This window comes from Urocitellus parryii, chromosome X, assembly GCF_045843805.1.
Source record: "Urocitellus parryii isolate mUroPar1 chromosome X, mUroPar1.hap1, whole genome shotgun sequence".
Taxonomy (NCBI): domain Eukaryota; kingdom Metazoa; phylum Chordata; class Mammalia; order Rodentia; family Sciuridae; genus Urocitellus; species Urocitellus parryii.
The window spans coordinates 115,312,147-115,330,858 of NC_135547.1; the positions used below are offsets into that span (position 1 = coordinate 115,312,147).

General features: G+C 37.7%; 1 protein-coding gene across 2 annotated transcripts in view; it reads right to left on the reverse strand.

Moving 5' to 3' along the window:
* The window catches only part of Phex (phosphate regulating endopeptidase X-linked), a 188,755-nt gene that overhangs the window by 118,774 nt on the left and 51,269 nt on the right, over positions 1–18,712 (reverse strand). For both annotated transcript variants that reach the window (XM_026401375.2, XM_026401376.2), the window contains exons 8-11: positions 17,288–17,371; positions 15,851–15,996; positions 7,539–7,632; positions 4,959–5,087 (exon numbers count right to left, since the gene is read on the reverse strand). In XM_026401375.2, coding sequence (XP_026257160.1) covers positions 4,959–5,087; positions 7,539–7,632; positions 15,851–15,996; positions 17,288–17,371 — 453 coding nt within the window. The remainder of the gene's footprint in view (positions 1–4,958; positions 5,088–7,538; positions 7,633–15,850; positions 15,997–17,287; positions 17,372–18,712) is intronic.

Here is an 18,712-nt window from a genome sequence, read left to right on the forward strand (position 1 = left end):
GAATGAAAATAGTTAGCCAGAGACTAATCTTGGTGAATCCTGGATAGTACCTGCACACCTGATCCCCACCAATATATCCCAGCCACCAAGGTCAAGGAAAATTCCATTTATCATTACACTTACCCTGGCTTTTTTCTATACTCAATCTGCTTTACTCCTGAATGGTATTTAATGCTACTCACTAACCATGAGTAGAGTTGAGCTTGGACCCCTGGCTTTGGCTTGGTCAAGTCCTTTGCACCTCCAGGCCACTGGATATCTTTAATTTATACATTCAACCCCACATAGTCTCTGAGCCAATGAGAACTAAGGCCCCAAAGTACTTGCTCAGAGTAGAGAAGCTGCTATCCCACCTGAAGTATTCTGATAAAGCAGCACTTTGACTCCAAATCCCACCCTTGTTCCCAGGCCATGAATCCTAGTGTTGAGTCCTTGCCACTAATCTTATAGTTCTCCTAGAAATCTACTTGGCTACTGACCAACAATGCTACCCTCCCACTCCTGGCTACTAACAACCTCTCACATAGAGACCAAACCCTATCATGCTGAGATCAAGGGATCCTTCTTGGATTCTTTAGATCAACAATTTCCATTATGATAGCCACTTAGCAATATGTGGCAATTGAACAATTGAAATGTCACTAGTCCAAACTGAGATGTGCTATAAATATAAAATACACATGGAGTTTCAGACTTAGACTGAAATAAAGCATATAAATTATTGTATTTGTAATTTTATATTAATTATATACTGAAATAACAATTGTTTTTGATAGACTAAACAAAACATTGTTAAAATTAATTTCAACTATTTCCTTTTACTTTTTTAATGTGGCTACTATAAAATTTAAAGTTACATACATGGCTCATATTGTAGTCCTACTGGACACCACAAAGACATCCACTACTATTCTTTGGATCTTCAATGCCTCCCAAAAGCTCATATTTTGAAGGCTTGACCCCCAGCCAATGGTGCTGTGAGGAGATGATGGAAACTTAGGGCAAGTAGGTCATTGGGGATGTATCCCTGAAGAATATACTGGGACCTGAACCTTTCCCGTCTCTCTCTGCTTCCCTGATGCCATGAGGTAAGTATTTTTGCTCTATATTATGCCTCCACCATGATTATCTCCTCATCATGGGTCCAAAAGAAATGGGCCAACAAACTATAGTCTGAAACCATGAAATAAAATAAATCTTTCTTCTAAATTATTTATCTCAGGTATTGTATTACAGTGACATAAAACTAACACAACCACTCTCCAAAAAATTCTATATCTCCCTATACTCACTCCACTGGCCTGTGACAAGCAAGGCTTATAGCCAACATCTATTCTACTATCTGAAAAGCAGACTATTCCATCTGATCTCTTTAGGTGACTAAATTTCTGTTGAATGACTCTCCTTTAATACATGCTATTCTTCTCATTTCTAATTAAATTTGCAAAACTCCTGTAATCACGTAAGTGAATGAGTAGAAGGGTGTACTGGCATACCTGTATGGTGAATGTGTACTTGTACATAGAAAGTCATAAGGAAAGAATAATGTGGAAGTATGTTTTCCCAGTGAAAAAAGAAGGTAACCCTGGTAGGTAGGTAGGTAGGTAGGTAAGTAAGTCAGTAAGAGTCAGATACCTAAGGTGAGGATGGGGGTGCTCTCCCTCTACCAAGAAAATCTGGAAATGAATTCCTCTCTCCCATCCACCATCAATAATAAAGGGTACCAACCAGAGGCAAAATTGGGCCAACCCTGCAGTCAAGAGAGTCTAGAATCAGAGACACTGAAGAGGAGCAAGAATTCCTTAGAAAAACCTAGGTGTCTGTTTTCAAAGCAAAATAGTCCAGTGTAGGGGGCACAAGTATGGAGGCCCTCAAGTAGGGTTTGGCACTGTCCATTTAAACCAATCTGGATCACAAAAAAAAAAAATTCAATGATCTGAACATTGAAGCAATTATTACACTGATGCAATAGATTTTGGTAAATGAAGTATTGCTGTCAATGTCTGCTGATCTGGCCTGCTCCCATGAATCACCGGGTTTGTGCTTTTGGTAGTAACTCTTTACAAACACATGAAAGAGGAGAAAGCCTTGTTACTCAAAGTGTGTTCCCTGGAACGACAGCAGCAGCATCTGGTAGCTGGTTAACCAAATTCTTGGGCCATATACTGAACCCAAGTTTAAAAGACCCTTGTTAAAATGCAATGAGATTTTGTACTTTTAACAAGAAGATCCTGTGATCCATGTACATATTAAAGTTTAAAAAGTACATAAAGTTTAACCTTCTGACCATATTCATTTGCTTAACAAACTTTTTTGATAAATAAATAATGGCAGCCTTTCCTCTGAGTTAAGGTCTCTGGAATTTGCCCCACTGGGGACTTTCTGTTTGTCTTTTTCTTTGGACTGTAGCTAATAATACGGAATGCTTTTCAAGTAAATCAGTGGTTCCAGGTGGTTCTTGGATGTGAGCCCTGTAACAAGGCTATCAAAAGCCAGATCTTTCTCTTATAAGTTTCCAACTTAAGTATTCCCTGAAGCAAATAGCTTTGGCATAAGGGAGGCAAATAATTTTATGTAAAAGAGATGAATATCTGCATACATAACATAGTGCCCCCCACGTACATCAAAATAAGGGAAATAATTGCCAAAATCAACTTCATTTTAGAATGCTACACTATGACATATGAAAATGGGTCTTTATCACCCAAACTGAGAAAACAAATTTAATCCACATACTTTTCATATTACTTAAAATTTTTACACTACCAAAAGAATCTTCATATATATATACATATATATCTATTATCCCTTAATTATTTTTATATCCTTCCCAGAACTTATAAAGTTATCACTGTGATAATCTGATAAGTTTTCCACTCATTTACTCCAACCAAGAAGCAAAAGAAAACACATAAGGAGAATATTGAATATTTTAAAATAAGACATTAATTCCTCAGTGGAATTACTGGCAAGAGGACTTTCTATTTCAAATATAAAGTCTCAAACTTCACAAAAATTCTCCAAAGTATCCAAAGACAACAAAAACAAATTAATGTAGGAAAATGTATTTAGATTTATGGTATTCCAAAGCAAACTTCAGCACAGAATACATAGCTATGCATTATGTATCCATACATATTCCAACATTTTGGTATTAATATTTATCACTACATAATATAAACCATTTGAACAATCATGACTAAATAGACTTTATGTATTTACCCTTAAATTAAAGATGCTTATATATTTGTATCTGACTGATTACATGGACTTTTTTCAGTACTGGAAGTTCAACCCAGGTTCTCAAATACAATAGGCAAGCACTCTACCACTATACCCCAGACTCCCAGCCTCCCCCTTCTTCAATCCCCCTTTTTTGAGACAGGATCTTGCTAAGCTGCTGAAGCTAGCCTCAAACTTGCTGCATTCCTGCCTCAGCATCCCTAATGGCTAGGATTATAGGTGTGGGCTACCATAGCCAACAATTATGTGGATTTCTGTTAGTTAATCATACCTAGATGCTTTGCTTCCTGATATCTGTAAAACATAATTCATCAAAATGCACACAAAAACCTGGCTCAATTCAAGTTGAAAATTCAAAAAATGCCCTCTTAATAGCAAATAATAATAATAATAATCTAATTTAAAAATGGGCAAAATACCTGAATAGATATTTTCCCAAAGATATACAGATTACCAGAAGGTGTATGAAAATGCATTCAACATCACTAATCACCAGAGAAATGCAAATCAAAAGCACAATGAGATCACCTCTCATCTGTTAGGATGGCTCTTGTCAAGAGATACAAGAATGTGGAAAAAGAAAACCTTTGTACACAGTGGGAATATAAATTGGTATAACCATCATGAAAAACGTATGAGAAATCCTAAAAAGAAAAAAAAAAGGATTCATGTACAACCCAGTCATTCCAAGGGAAACAAAATTAGTATCTTGAAGAGATACCTGCACTCCCATTTTCCTAGTGGCACTATTCCTAATATCCAAGACATAGAATCCACCTAAATGTCCATCAATGGATGAATGAATAAAGAAACACAGATAAAGTGGAATATTAATCAGCCACAAAATACAAGGAAATTCTGCCTTCTGCAACATCGTAGATAAACCTGGAGGACATCACTCTAAGTGAAACAAGCCGGATACAGAAACATAAGTACAATATAATCTCATTTACATATGGAATCTTTAAAAAAATGTTGAATTCATACAAGCAGAGAATAGAACAGTAATTGTCAGGGGCTAAGAGTGAAATAATGGGAAGATGCTGGTCAAAGAATACGAACTTTCAATTATAAGAGGAATAAGTCTTGGATATCTAATGTTCAGCATGGTATCTATAGTTAAAAATAATGTATTGTATAATTAAAATTTGCTAAGAGAGTAGACCTTAAATTTCCTCACCACACACAAACACAAAATGACATGGTGGTGGATGTGTTGATTTGATTGACACATTTCACAAGATATCAGTATATCAAATCATCATACTATATACCTTGAATATATATAATTTTGATATGTTAAATGTACCTCAATAAAGCTGGAAGAAAAAAATACAATGCAGCTGAAACAGATGGAGAAAAACTACATTGCCATGGTGGCAAATCTCTCTTTAAATTTGTGACCTGGAATCTCCCCTAGACCTAGACCCTGACTAGTTCCAAGTAGCCATACTATATTTCTTCAGTTAAGTCACTCTCCCACTCCTCTGGACAACTAATTAGCACCTTCTCCTCTTTCTTCCAACCTTCAATATCTGCTTACCCATCTTACTCTCATTTGATCTTTTCTCATGTTTCACTGAGAAATGGAAAGAATCCAAAGAGAACACCTATAGATCTCTACCACCTGGAAGACTGGCAGTGGCCTGCTGATTATACCCTTATTACATCTGGCTAAATTGCCACTGTTTTACCAGCTGAGGAGCTCCACTTACCATCTCCTTCTTATCTTCCTGGAAGTGCACATCCACAAACATTTTTCCAACAACATAAGGGAGGGCACTTTCAATAAAGTTTACACATTTGTCCCATTGAGGCAGCAAAGTTGTGGTCCCCTGGATCACCTGCGGGAGAAAATCAATCCAGTTTAATCTTCATTGGATAAAACCTATTTCTAAAAAAAAATCAACCAGCTGAAGAAAACAATATTTAAAACATTACACACCCAAGCCCATATACATGTAAGATAGCAGAGGCAAAGGCAAACTCAGATGAAGAAAAATAATTCTGCTTGTTCCTGTTTTTTTAGAATTAAATAAAAATGTTTTGATAATGAAATACAATGTAACATGTCTTTTCTCTCACTTTTCTTCATTAAGCAAAGGATCTAAACAATGATACAGCTTTTCAGTAGGGATCCAAAGGGATGTTCAAGTGTTCAAGTGTTCAGATAGTACTTAATATCTATTAAGAATTGAAGTTCCATCAGAAAAAGTCTAGATCAAAGTTCCTGCCAGTGAGAGTTTCCTTGCTCTGGGGAATATACCTAAAAATATACTAAGAGTAAGATAACATGACCCACCATGAACAACCCAGGGAGCATATTTACATTGTGTCATAGCAGAGAACACACTGGTAAACAAATAAAATACAGATGTAAATGCTTCTCCCTTCAGTCTCAATTATACCATCATAAGAAAACATTTACAAATAAGTAAGAAACTTTGAAAGCAGGACTTGGAGGGCTTAAAGGTTTATTCTTGGGAATGAAGGCAGAGAAATAAATATAGTTTAAGTTGTCCCTGGAGGTTGGGCATGCAGGAAGGCAGTGGAGGGGATAAGGGAGGCTTTGAGAATGGTGAATGGTGGCCAGAATCATCCCTTGTACAAAGTAAGAACCAGGTTGTTGAAGCAGGGAAAAGAGATTAATGCTTCAGTTCATCTATTCTTCCTCTGCTTCTGGTAACATGACCACTCTCAGAGGTAAGGTATGAATCTATTTTTAAAACCTCTAGAGAAAGAGTTCCTACAACCTTCTTTGGAAATTCAAAATTATATTTAGCACTTCACACTCAAGAAACATCCCCTCATACCTAACCTCAAATTTCACACACTACTTTCTCTTTCTCTCTCTCTCTCTCTCTCTCTCTCTCTCTCTCTCTCTCTCTCTCTCTCTCTCTCTCTCTCTCTCTCTCTCCCCCTCCCTCCCTCCCTCTTTCATTCTCTTCACAGTAGAGGTGGAAAGCAGCTGGTTATCATCTTTTATGTGATCCATAAGACTTAAAAATACACTCACATCAAAAAAAAAATTCTACTTGTTTTGGGGCTAGGTTGTGGCTCAGTGGTAGAGCTGAGTTCCATCCTCAGCACCACATAAAAATAAACAAATAAAATAAAGGTATTGTGTCCAACTACAACTAAAAAATAAATATTTTTAAAAATCTACTTGTTTTGGATCTGAACCATTTGATATAACATAAATATACATAGTTGTTTTATGCTATACTCTACAAAATGACTTTCTATTCTAGTCACTTTAAAGGGTCAAAATGTACCCACAATACCTGCATTACTCTGCAACCACAATGGCCCACTAAAATTTCTATGCTCACTAGTTTCTCTAATAAACAAAATGTCTATTAAATGAAATCAGAGCTTATAAAATTTGCTTTCACTTAGCTTTGAATTGATAGAAAAATAAAATATTTTTAGAAGTCACAAAATCTTTAAGTCCTCTAGTGGTGGCAGAATATTCATAAATAAACCTCAGAAACAGACCATAAAAATATCTGTGTAATTAGGAGGCATCCGGGATGGGCAAGAAGCAAAGACTCAAAATTCAGGTGAGTGGGGAGAGGGAAATCAATTCAGGCACTTGAGCAAGGTCTCAAAGGACACGGAAAAAAAAAATATGGCGTGGGCCTCATGGAGTGGGCCTAGCAGAATTAGGATAGTTTCAAGATTAAAGATCTAAGTCAAGTTAAAGACAAAACTCTGTCACCAAATTAAAAATGAAACTTTACCATCTAATGCCTATGTCATACATATGTGAATATTCAGGATACTAAAAATAAAAGACAGTTACAGTGCAATCAATCACAATGAAACTCTGTACCCTCCAATCAGTATCTCCACTTTCATCAGTCCTCCCTATTCCCCATAAACATATACATTATATGTCACTGAAAAATTAAATAAAAACTACTTTTAAAAGATAGTTTCAAACATATCACTAAAAAATGTTAAAACTATAATTATAGTGACCCAGTTAAAAACCCTGGGGAAAAATGGAAATAAGTTAATAAGAGGGGAGAGTTGAAAAACAATGTGACCACGGCCGTAAGTATTACCTTAAATATCTTTATATAGCCCCATCAAATTAGAGCTTGAGTGTACTCTTACTGTATTTAAATCGTACCTGAACAAAAAGAAATCAAACAAGAAAAGACCTTGGGCTGCAAAACTTCCTCCTATCCCATCCCTAAAGGCAGTTTTTATTGGACCAGTTAATATACAGACTGTTCTGGCATGTAAAGTTATCCAGTGCTGTAACATTACAATCTTCTTAAACGTACCCGTGAGAATTCCAGCCATCTATATTGAAAGCGCCTGCTCAGGTTTGGAATTCTGGAATAAACCATTCTCCACACCAAATAGTTGGCAATGGTCCTGTTAACATAGAGAAATGCACATTTATTGTATATTAGGTCGATATCTGATCCTCTGCAGAACACCTTCAGAAAAACTGTTGGCAAAGCTCCACGGAGAGACCACCTGTTCATATAAAAATGCAACACTTTCACTTGAGAAATGTCATAAAATGATACAATGTCAATAAGCACAACCAAAATTGGCTTGCCTTTCACCACCTACTTACTACAGAGATAAAATGAATATTTCAACCCCAGGTCTGAAAAGTGAACACTTCGCTTTCTTTCTGGCAGAGTCCACTATTGCCTTATCTCCCATACCTGGAAACTGTAAATACCTTCAAATTATAGGTGACTTGATGTAATGCATATGTATTATTTGCCTTCAGAAATTAACAGCAAAATACCGACTGATACCTATTGTCTAAATTTGCACTTATTAAATATGTGAACTCAGGGAAGTCACTGAAGCTCTCTGATTTCTCTTTCCTTACAATACATGAAGGGTGTTCCCTGACTCACAGGGTTATTGTGAGGTTAATATAAGTAACAAAATGTTTGCGAAAGAGTAAATACCTAAGGTTATATTGTGTACTCCAAAACATGAACATTCCCATACGCTCTTGCAATGCCCATGATACCTACTTTCAAAAATCTGCTACATTTAAGTGGTGCCTTTTTCTATAAGCAAAAGATGTCCTGAGCTCAGAAGGACACATGATCTGAGTTAATTTCTAATTCAATAGTGATGATGGATTTTTGATGACCCACCTTACTCCCAGCTGTGCCATTACCATGGTGACTAATAACACACATTCCTAAGATGGCCCTTGGGTCAACCAGAAACGTGACATTGGTGTGACATGATGATGCTAATTGGCTCATCAAAAACAACCTACTCTCTCATTATTTGCATGGCTCTCTAATGTAGTGGCTGTGCACTCCTGACAGCAAAATATTTTTCAGCATATTCAACAATATGTGGATGCTTGTTTTAATTTCTATATAGGTACAGGCTAAAATATTAGGAATCTTTAAATAAATACAGAAATTTTAAGAGATAATATAAAAATATTTTCAAAAAGTCATAAATTAACCCTTCAAATATTATGCTTATTATTTAAAACATATTATCCTCATAGAATTGGGCTAATACCGTGACAGTACATATAAATCCATATTTCTTATAGTCATTTTGACTTTTTCAAAAATTTTGAGATACCCTTGTCATATCTGGTTAGATCACTATTGTTTTCCCTTGTCATCTGGCTAACCAAGATGGCATACTAGTGTGAGAGAAGGGTCACTTCTGCCATTTTATTTCCATTCCATGCTTATGCTTATGTTAGTAGTAGTAGCTTCAGTTCATGTTTCTCTGCAAAAAAAAAAAAATATTTTAAACTACTTGTCCTTGTTGTGAGGTTTAAACTAAACTACATTTTAAAAATTCACAAATCTGTAGGTATATGTAAGAGGCTCATGATTATTTTCAATATGTCAAATGCAAACAAACCAGTGACTGTAATAGTGCCTCTGCCATGCATATCATCATCAAGATCAAATGAGGGGTCCATGGCCATGTACATAGTAGAACTTAATAAAACCTAATAATTATTTTAAAATTTAAAAATAAAGATAGAAGTTCTAACATTTTCTTCTTGGACCCAAGGGATCTCCTTGGGCTATGAATATCTCCCCTTAGAGGCAACTACCCAGATCAGTAAAGTCAAGCCCCTCACCCATGCTTTGTTCAGACCACTCTGATAAACACCCCATTTTAGGTCATTGCTTCAGATCTTTTGCATATACATCTATCTCTATGCCTGAACAAGACAAAAAGTGCTCACTGAGCACTTACTCTTGGCCCAGTGTTGTGCCAGGTACCATGAGGAATGTTGAAAAACAGGAACCTAGCACCTAAGTCAAAGAACTCAAGATTTCTGTTTGTTCATATCATTGGGTTTTAATTGAAGGGACACACTATAAGTACATAAAGGAGCCTTCTTTCCCTGACTCAATCAACATACTTTGAGCATCCAGATATGTACTAATAGTTCTAGATGCTGGGGAGATAAAGAGGTAAGAAAGATATAGGCCCTGATCTCCTGAAGCTTTTAGTTGAGCAGAGGAGTTGGGGGAGTGAATAAATAAATATTTGGCAGGTCCTAGCACCCCAAAGTGGGTGCCAGACATTCCCTAGAAGTACAGCATATCTCATGCTGAGGGATAAATGTAGACTTCATGAGAGGGACAGGGCTTAAACTATATCTGAAGGTTGGAAGGCTAAATAATGGGAGACTAGGCCATACATTGGAGGGAATGGTGAGCAGGATCATTAGTAAAGGAAGTAAGCAAAAAGACAAGCCACACTGGGAAGATGCAGGACAGCAACTGGGGCCTGGAATCTCTAGTGCATCAATGGGGCAGCTCCTGACCCTAGTGCAATGGCTATATTTTCTTTGTCTTTCAAATACTGTTTGCTGAGTGTGTGAGCTGTGCTGGATCAACAGGGGCAGATTAGAAGATCACTGGCTGGCAGATGTCCCTCCACAAAGTCAAAAGATATTCCCTAGAGGGGGTGGTGATGAGTCAGATCAAATGGGGAAGTTGTGAGGATGGAGAGTGACAGTGGTAATAAAAGAGTCAGTATGTCAGAAGTAGACTGGGGTTTTAGAAGTAGGGGCCATTCCAGCTCACCTGAAATCATCCCACATAGGCATCTCACATTATTGATGATTCTCACAGCACCACTCACTATAGGAGAGAAGTTACTATACCCATTTTACATATAAGAAACATGAGGCTTAGAAGCATTAAGTAAACTCATCACACAGTTGGTGGGTCTCAAACTAGTAGAATCACCTGGGGAGTTTTTAAAAGTCCAGATGTCCAGGCCACTCCAAGCCAATTCAATCACAATCTCTTGGGTGAAGCCCAGTGTGAATATTATTTTCAAATTCTTCCTTCAAATCAATGTGCAGCCAAATCGGAGAAGCAGTGTAATAAGCAATGGAGGCTAGACAAGAGCCAGGTGTTTCTAGATGTAAAGCCTGTATGTTTTTCTCTACACCACACAGTGAATGAAAGCCCTGGAATTTGGCTAGATTTCCTGTCCAGTCAGAGACAACAAAACACTCCAACAAAGATACTTTGCAGAAATCTGTGGGCACAAAAAGATAATAGTTAGGCCGTCCAGGCCAATGCATTCCTAAGAGGATAGCATAACAATGAGGCTTCTGAGAGTGGAAGATGGAATGCTGGGAAGCTCACACAGCCAGCCAATGGTACTACCAAGTGGCTCCACTATGGTATAAATATGCTGACAGAATGCTATGGAGCATAGTTTAGCAGTGCTAAATATCACCACATCAGGAACAGATATGACCATAATGAGCAAATCACTGCCACCTAATGCTCAGATACATCAAAAACAAAAACAAAACAAAAATTAGATCAGCAACAGTCCTTGAAAATAACACATATTATCTTTTTTTTCCAAAAAGCTTTTCCAGCAGTACAGTAATTTCCCCAAATGGCAATAAATAAAGGAAAGGAAAGCATCCCAGAAGAGAACCCACCACTAAGAAAGCAATATGAAATCCTTCCCCAAATCCTCTGACTTGGAAGATTTGTTCTTTAAGAAGCTTTTGCTGCTCCATGGTCTGAATTAGCAGCAGCTTACATTTACATTACATTTAAGAGCTTATAAAATACCTCCTTTGATCCTGATGACAGTGCCATGGGGTGGTTATTATAATTAGCTTCATTTTCATATGAAGAAAATAAAGGTCAGAGGTAAAGGGACTTCCAAGAACATGTCCAATCTGGGCCTAACATTTAGGTCTTCAGATTACAGTTTGCATTTATTTCTCCCTGTCATGCTACCTGAGGTGAATCATAGAGGTTCTTCTCAAACATTCTCAAATCTCAGAAATCTTCCTAAATCTTATAGGTTGCCCAGATGCATGCCTAGAGCCGTACTTCTCAAAGCATGTCCCAGTATTGGAAGTTTCAGCATCACCTGAGAACCTGGTAGAAAACTGGCCTTGTCCCATTCCAGACATACTAAATCAGAAAATGCAGGGATGGGGCCCAGCAGTTTGTGTTTTAGCAAGCCCTCCAAGGTATTCTGATACATGTCAAGGTTGAGAACTTCTGGTGAAGAAAAACCCCATCTTTTCATCTTTCTGCATATATGGCTCACTGAGGCCTTCCTAAATCCTAGGTCAGTGCTTCTTAAACTTTAATGTGTACATAAATCTCCTGGCAGGGGCTGCGGATATAGCTCAGTTGGTAGAGTGATTGCCTTGCATGCACAAGGAGCTGGATTCTAATCTCCAGCACCACAAAAAAAAATCACTTGGGGACCTTATTGAATTGCAGATTCTGATTCAGTTAGGTCAAGGGCATAGACTTGAGATTCTGCATTTCTGACAAGTTGTCAGGTAATGCCCAGACTGCTCATCTGTGGACTATACTTTGAAAAGCAAGGCCATAGACCACCTCAGAAGAGATGAGCCTCATGAGAGGTTCACATTACTATACATTTTCCAGGTGAGCCTTTGGGAGCATCTGTTCAACAAGAATCATCTGACTTTAATGTACACTGTGCTGCTCTATAAAATAAAACTAAAGACAGGAAAGCTCACAGGGGCTTGGCAAACTCCCAAGGATTTGCTTGAGACAAGTCTGCTAAAAGAGTTCTAAGGCAGATGATAGCCATGTGGCCAGGCCTTGCTAGAATGAGGAACCCAAGCTGATTTTTTTCTAACACCATCCTTCCTTAGTCCCCAACCCCCAACTCTTGCTCCATAGATCAAATTGGATAAAATATGTCCAAGGCAGCCTTAAGTTGGAGTGGGGAGGAGAAATGAAGGGGACATAGAAACGAGTCTCTCTTTATGTAAAAAGCTATGTTACTAGCTCAGTGATATGCCAGTAAACATCTACCAACTGCCTTGCCAAGAAAAAGTAATAATTTGCAGAATTTGCTAGTTTCCCTGGTGTAAAACGTCTACCCTAGTTGATTACAAATTATAGGTGAGATTACTGAAAATAGAGTTAGGAAGAGATGCAAATAACTTGAGAGATTCAGCACATTCCTACCTCCTCACCACTTTTCTACTTTGACTACCAACTCCTTTTCCCCATGTTGGCCTCCACCTCATGCCTCCATTGGCCCTGCCCTGGCCACCTACTCCATTGAACCACAAGGGCCTAATGCAGTCTCTGGCATCACCACCTCAGCGAGATCTCATTGCTCTAGTTTTGTGTCATGTGCTACCTTCCAAAGTGTCAGTGTAACTGTCCCCATAGCCACCCAATTGGAAGGAAAGGTTGCATTGTACTAAGCTAACAGCAGGGTGTGATCTAAAGGGGGAAGCAGCAGCCAGGAAATGGGCATTTGATGCACATTTAATAGCTTTGGAACCCTAAAAATGGCAGGAGACTTGCCAACATTAGCAAGATCTAACCAGTTGGAGGTACAATAGGCTAGTACTAGTTGAGCACCTCTAATCTACAAACTTGAGATCTAAAATGCATCATCATGAGGCGACCAGTAGAACATTCCACATCTGACCTCCTATGACAGGGCACAGCCAAAATACAGGTGCACTAAAAATATTGTATGAAATTACCTTCACCATGCCAATAAAGTGCTGTCAATATTCTCAAGACAATAGAGTATCTTGAAATCTCACAAGAATTCACAGAATTCAAGTTATTCTTGATGAATTGATTATGGGGGGATAAACTGTCAAAGATTTGGCTTTTGTCTTGATTTTTAAATGAAGTTTTATAGTACATAATATCTTCAGGTATTTTTCTATCTACATCATCTACTGTTGCTCACTATGTTTACATTTGTCTAAGTTATCATTTTGACAGGAACCACAATGAAATTTCCCTCTAATCATGGTTTTTCCTGCTCACTATTATTATGAAAAGTCCTACAATTCTAAAATATAATCATTACCATGGAGATGATTTTTCTAATACAGTAGACCATGGCCCAATTTATCCCCTGGTTATAAATTAGATTTTTGGGGAAACAAAATTAACACAATGTCCAAAAATTGCTATTATTTTACAAGTGATGATAACAGACACTACAAGAAACTGACTTTTGAGGTTCTAAACAATGATCTTCAGCCTGGCAAATCCCACCTTTCAATGGAAATTACCAATGAAATTTAAAATGCACTCAAGAACTCAATGCATATAAGTAGAAAATCATTTGGGCCATATTTTGTAGTATAAGTTGAGCAACATTAATCTGAAAATCCAAAATATGAAATGCTCCAAAATCCAAAACTTTTTTATTATCAACTTGAGGCCCTAAGTGGAAAATTCCATACCTGTCCTCATGTAAAGAGTTGCAGTCAAAATGCAGGCATGCTCTAAATATTATATGAAACATAAAGGAATTTTATGTTTAGATTTGGGCCCCATCCCTAAGATATCTCATTATATGTATGCAAACATTCCAAAATCAGAAAAAAAATCTGAAATCTAAACCCTTCTGGTCATAGGCACTTCAGATGAGGAATGTTCCATCTGCATTCAGAGCTAGGAAGTATTTACAAAGAAATTGTTCTAACACAGTGTTCCTCCCTACACCCCCCCCTCAAAAAAAAGAGCTAATCATAAGACATTCCTGGGCTGCTTATTTAAAATCCAGATTCTTTGGCCTTCCCCCAGCCCCACTGTCTCAGACTCTTTGGAGAAGGGCCCTGGAATCTCTATTTTCAGCAAGGATACAAGGTGATGCTGCTGGCATTACTGGTTCATGGTGCACATTTGGAATGTGAAGCCTCTGCCTCCAACTTACCCACATCGAGATTCGATTTTCACTTAGAAATTTTTCAAAGAATCACTATTTATCTATAAATGGTAGAATTCAAAGTGAATTTATTGCTTCTTCTCTCCCTCTTCATAGGATTCTAAATGTTTTTTTTTTTTTTTTTTGGCTGGGAGCGGGGGTGAATACATGCTGCATTTTATTCAAAGAACTTTTTAATTTTTTTTTTAGTTGTCAATAAACCTTTATTTTATTTATATTTGGTGCTGAGCTAAAACCCCATCCCATTTTTAGGACTTTTATCGCTGCCTGTTTTAAACATAATTCCTGGCAACATAGCCTTGATCAAGTACAATTAAGAAAATATGTTTTGTGGGGCTGGGGTTGTAGCTCAGTGGTAGAGCACTTGCCTAGCACATGTGAGGCCCTGGGTTCAATCCTCAGCACCACATAAATAATGAAATAATAAAGGTATTGTGTCCACTACAACTAAAAACAATTTTTTAAAGAAATTTGTTTTGGGTACTAGGGAGTGAACCCAGGGGCACTCTACCACTGAGTTATACCTGACCCAGCCCTTCTCATTTTTTAAAATAGGGTCTTACTAAGTTGCTGAGGGTCTCACAAAGTTGCCAACACTGGCTTCAAATTTGCAATACTCTTGCCTCAGGCTTCCAAGTTCCTAGGGTTATAGGTGTATACCATTATACCCAGCTCAGAAAATATGATTTTTAATCATGGCTCAGCAATTAGTTTAGTAAATTGCTTTTGTAAACTTATTGACTCTTCTGTGATTCATTTTCTGTAGTCATATAGCTTAATGAACACACACAATTCTCTTTCCTGGCATTTTTAGGATTCCTTTTCTTTGTAGCACTAAACTACCAAAGTTACAAATTCTAAAACATTTTTTAAAATAAGAGAAACTTTCAAGTTCCTGAAGTTGTTTCATCAGTGCAATTTTTCTATAGCTCTCAAAGTGGTCTTATGTCTTTTCAACATAGGTACTTTGGTTTCTTGCCAGAAAATCATTTACTAAAAAGAGAACAGGAGAGGAAAAAAAACAGCAAAAGACCAAGGGATGAACTGGGGGGGGGGGGCGGGGAACATATGTTCATACAGAAATCTCAGGAAATAACATCATTACATAACCAGTTTCCAAAACTAATAAACAATTTAGGCTATCGGAGAGAACAGTATGGAGAAGGACCAGAAATAGAAGGCCAAATCATCATGCATTTCTTGTCATCACAGCAAGTAAATTACACCAGACAATGGTTTGGGCCTATTTGTCACAAAGGGCACCACAATTTTCCCTATGACTCTTTTGTTGTAACTTTCCTTAACAACAATTTTCAAAGGATGTGAGAAGGGAGGCCCTTCTAATTTAAAGAGAAAACAAAAACCAAAATAAATGCACACAAAAAGTTCTTACTTCTTCCTCTCAGAGCCTAATATCCTAAACAAATCTTTAAAGTACTGTGGGACGCGGACCACCACGTTCTCGGAGGGGCTGATGTCTTTCAGGTGGGGATACAGCCTGACATCAATGACCTTCTTGATGTAGCCAAGCCAGTCAAACTGAGGGGAGAGAGAAAAAAAAAAATGAGCAAGGAAACCTTTGTAAATTAGGCAGCAAGTAACAAGAAAGGCAAATAGAGTAGGCTGAGCATAATTGATTCCTTGAAATCTTACACCAAATAATTAAAGATACAACTGCTTATAATTTACTTATCTAGAAGATTAAGTGTTAATCCTTGCCATTTTGACCTGTGGTCTTAATCACAAAGAATTCTGCCTTCTTTACCGGGTACAAATGGATAAGACACTTATGTAGTAATGCACATGCACTCAAGCATGCTCCCTAGCTTCTCTGGCCCTCCTCCACTTCCTGAACTCTCTCTCCTTCATCTCTCCATACTGCTTTCTCAGCCCCCTGGAATCTTCCTCTAGTCTATGCTCCATTCCTCCCATGTCTTTTCCTTCTCTCCCCTACTTCCTTCCCTTCTATATACACACTCCCTGGTCTCTCCCTCTGTAGTCTCTCCATTCCCTAGACACACAGGTACAGACACCTCAGTACATTTTCTGGTCACCTCCCCAGCACAGTCTTAACACAGGAGAAAATAAACAGCAACAGAAAGTAACACCCCTATATTCTTCAGAGCATTGCTATTTCACTAAAACACTGCTCGATGTTTTAGACTGGCTCTCCTAAAAGTGATTTATCATCCTTGTCTCCCTTGTTTGCTTTCACTGTTGAAATGGAAAAAAAGTTACTCATTTTCCCAGTGTCCAGCCCCCAAGTTCCTCTCCTCAGTTAGGTGTGGTCACGTGCTCCAATTCTATTCAATAAGAAATAAAGGGAAGACATCTGGGGAATATTCTGGGAAGCCTTTTTTGCTGTCCCTGATAAAAGAAAACTCAAATGTGACCATCACTGGCCCTTCCCTCTTCTTCCTGTCTGATGGAAGATGTGATATATGGAACTATGGTAGCTGTTTTACAACCATGAGTCATCAAACATGAAGTCAAAATGCCAGTACAATATGGAGAGTGAAATAGAACTTGGGTCTTTGACAACACTATTAAACACCTGAACCAACACCAATTACTTCCCAACATCTTGACTTACGTCATGTAAAAAAATGGGCTTTAAATTTTAAGCCACTGTTGGAAAGATTTTCTGTTCCCTAAAACAGAAAGCATCCTAATGCATATACAAGGGATATTTTATGTGATAGTTGACAAAGATGATGATAACTAAAAAGACTGATGGTAGGTTTTACAAGGCAAAAATTTACACAGATGAAATACAATCACTTGTAAAGTGACCAGTTAAGAGAAAATTTCCTGGATAGTTTTCACCAACCTGGGGAATCATGGCACTCAGTTCAGAAATGTTCATTTTGTTGTACATGGCCTCACTGGTTCGGTTTTCATGTGGAATCATTATCTGTCAGAAAGACACTGGTTATTTTTTTTTTTCAAATGAATCATTTCTTACTGCCTGACTACTATCTACATGTGCCAAAACATCTGTATATTATTATTAAATTTTTCAAGATTTTGGTGTGGTGCCCAGCTGAGGGGAGAAAATAAAAAGACAACATCTTAGGCAGGATTAAGAAAATTAAAAGAAATTTACAATCCTCTTCAGTATAAAATATTGCCCCCAGTATAAAAAACAACTTCTCAGAATCTCCTCCTCCTCTAAAATTTGGAGAAATATAATGCATTACTGGCTTACTTTTGACAGCCAAACTGAAGTTGGACAGTTTGAGGCAAACATTCTACTTTTACCTGTCTCCAGATAATGATAATATTCTATGAGCCAGAGACCATCATTTGATCTCTAGGGACAAATTTTCACTGACAAACACTAGGTTATCTAGATACCACTGCTACCCATGATCATTTTGTCAGTAACAATTTCCCTTATTTTATCCTCTTGTTTGTTTGGTCTTGGAATTCTCTTTACCCCTCTGTTGGGGTATGGATTCGGTTACCACCCAGACACATATCCAAATCTCCATCTGTGGCCCTGACTCTCCATACTCTTTCCACACCCAATGCTCATGCTCTTGGCCATTTGGCCAAAACCAAATCTAAGCTTTTTGCGAATGATATGTTCAACTTATTCTAAGAACAGGAACACTTATTACCTTCTTCAAGGGACATCTTAATCACTTCTTTTGACAAAACCATACCCACCCTTGAATCACATTATGATTTTGCTTTAAGGCCTTATTTTAAAAAAATATTTTCATCTTCTTGGTCCTGGGGATTGAACCATATGGTGCTTTGCCACTGAAGTACATCCCCTGTTCTTTTCAATTTTTTATTTGTTTTTGGTACTGGGATTAAACTCAGGGGTGCTGTGTCACTGAGCTACATACATCCCTAGTACTTTTTATTTTAAGGCAGGGTCTTTCTTACTAAGTTGCTGAGATTGACTTCCAACTTGCAATCCTTCTGCCTCAGCCTCCCAGGTCACTGGGATTACAGGCAGGCACTACCAATGCCCCATGTTTTAAGGCTTTCTATAATTTAATTCTTTTGCATGACACACAACTCTTCTACCATTACATTCCCTATGCACTATTACCCCTCCATGATTTGGACTATGATTCAAGATTTTGCATAAGATTTATTTTCTCTAACAATCCTTTTCAATTAAACTCTACTTGGTTCTGATCACAAGGGCTACTCCATTAACAAGTCCTCTCCTTGTACAAAGTCTCTCTATCTGGGATTAGGTAAATTGCATGCCCTTTTTTGTTTTGTTTCTGTTGTG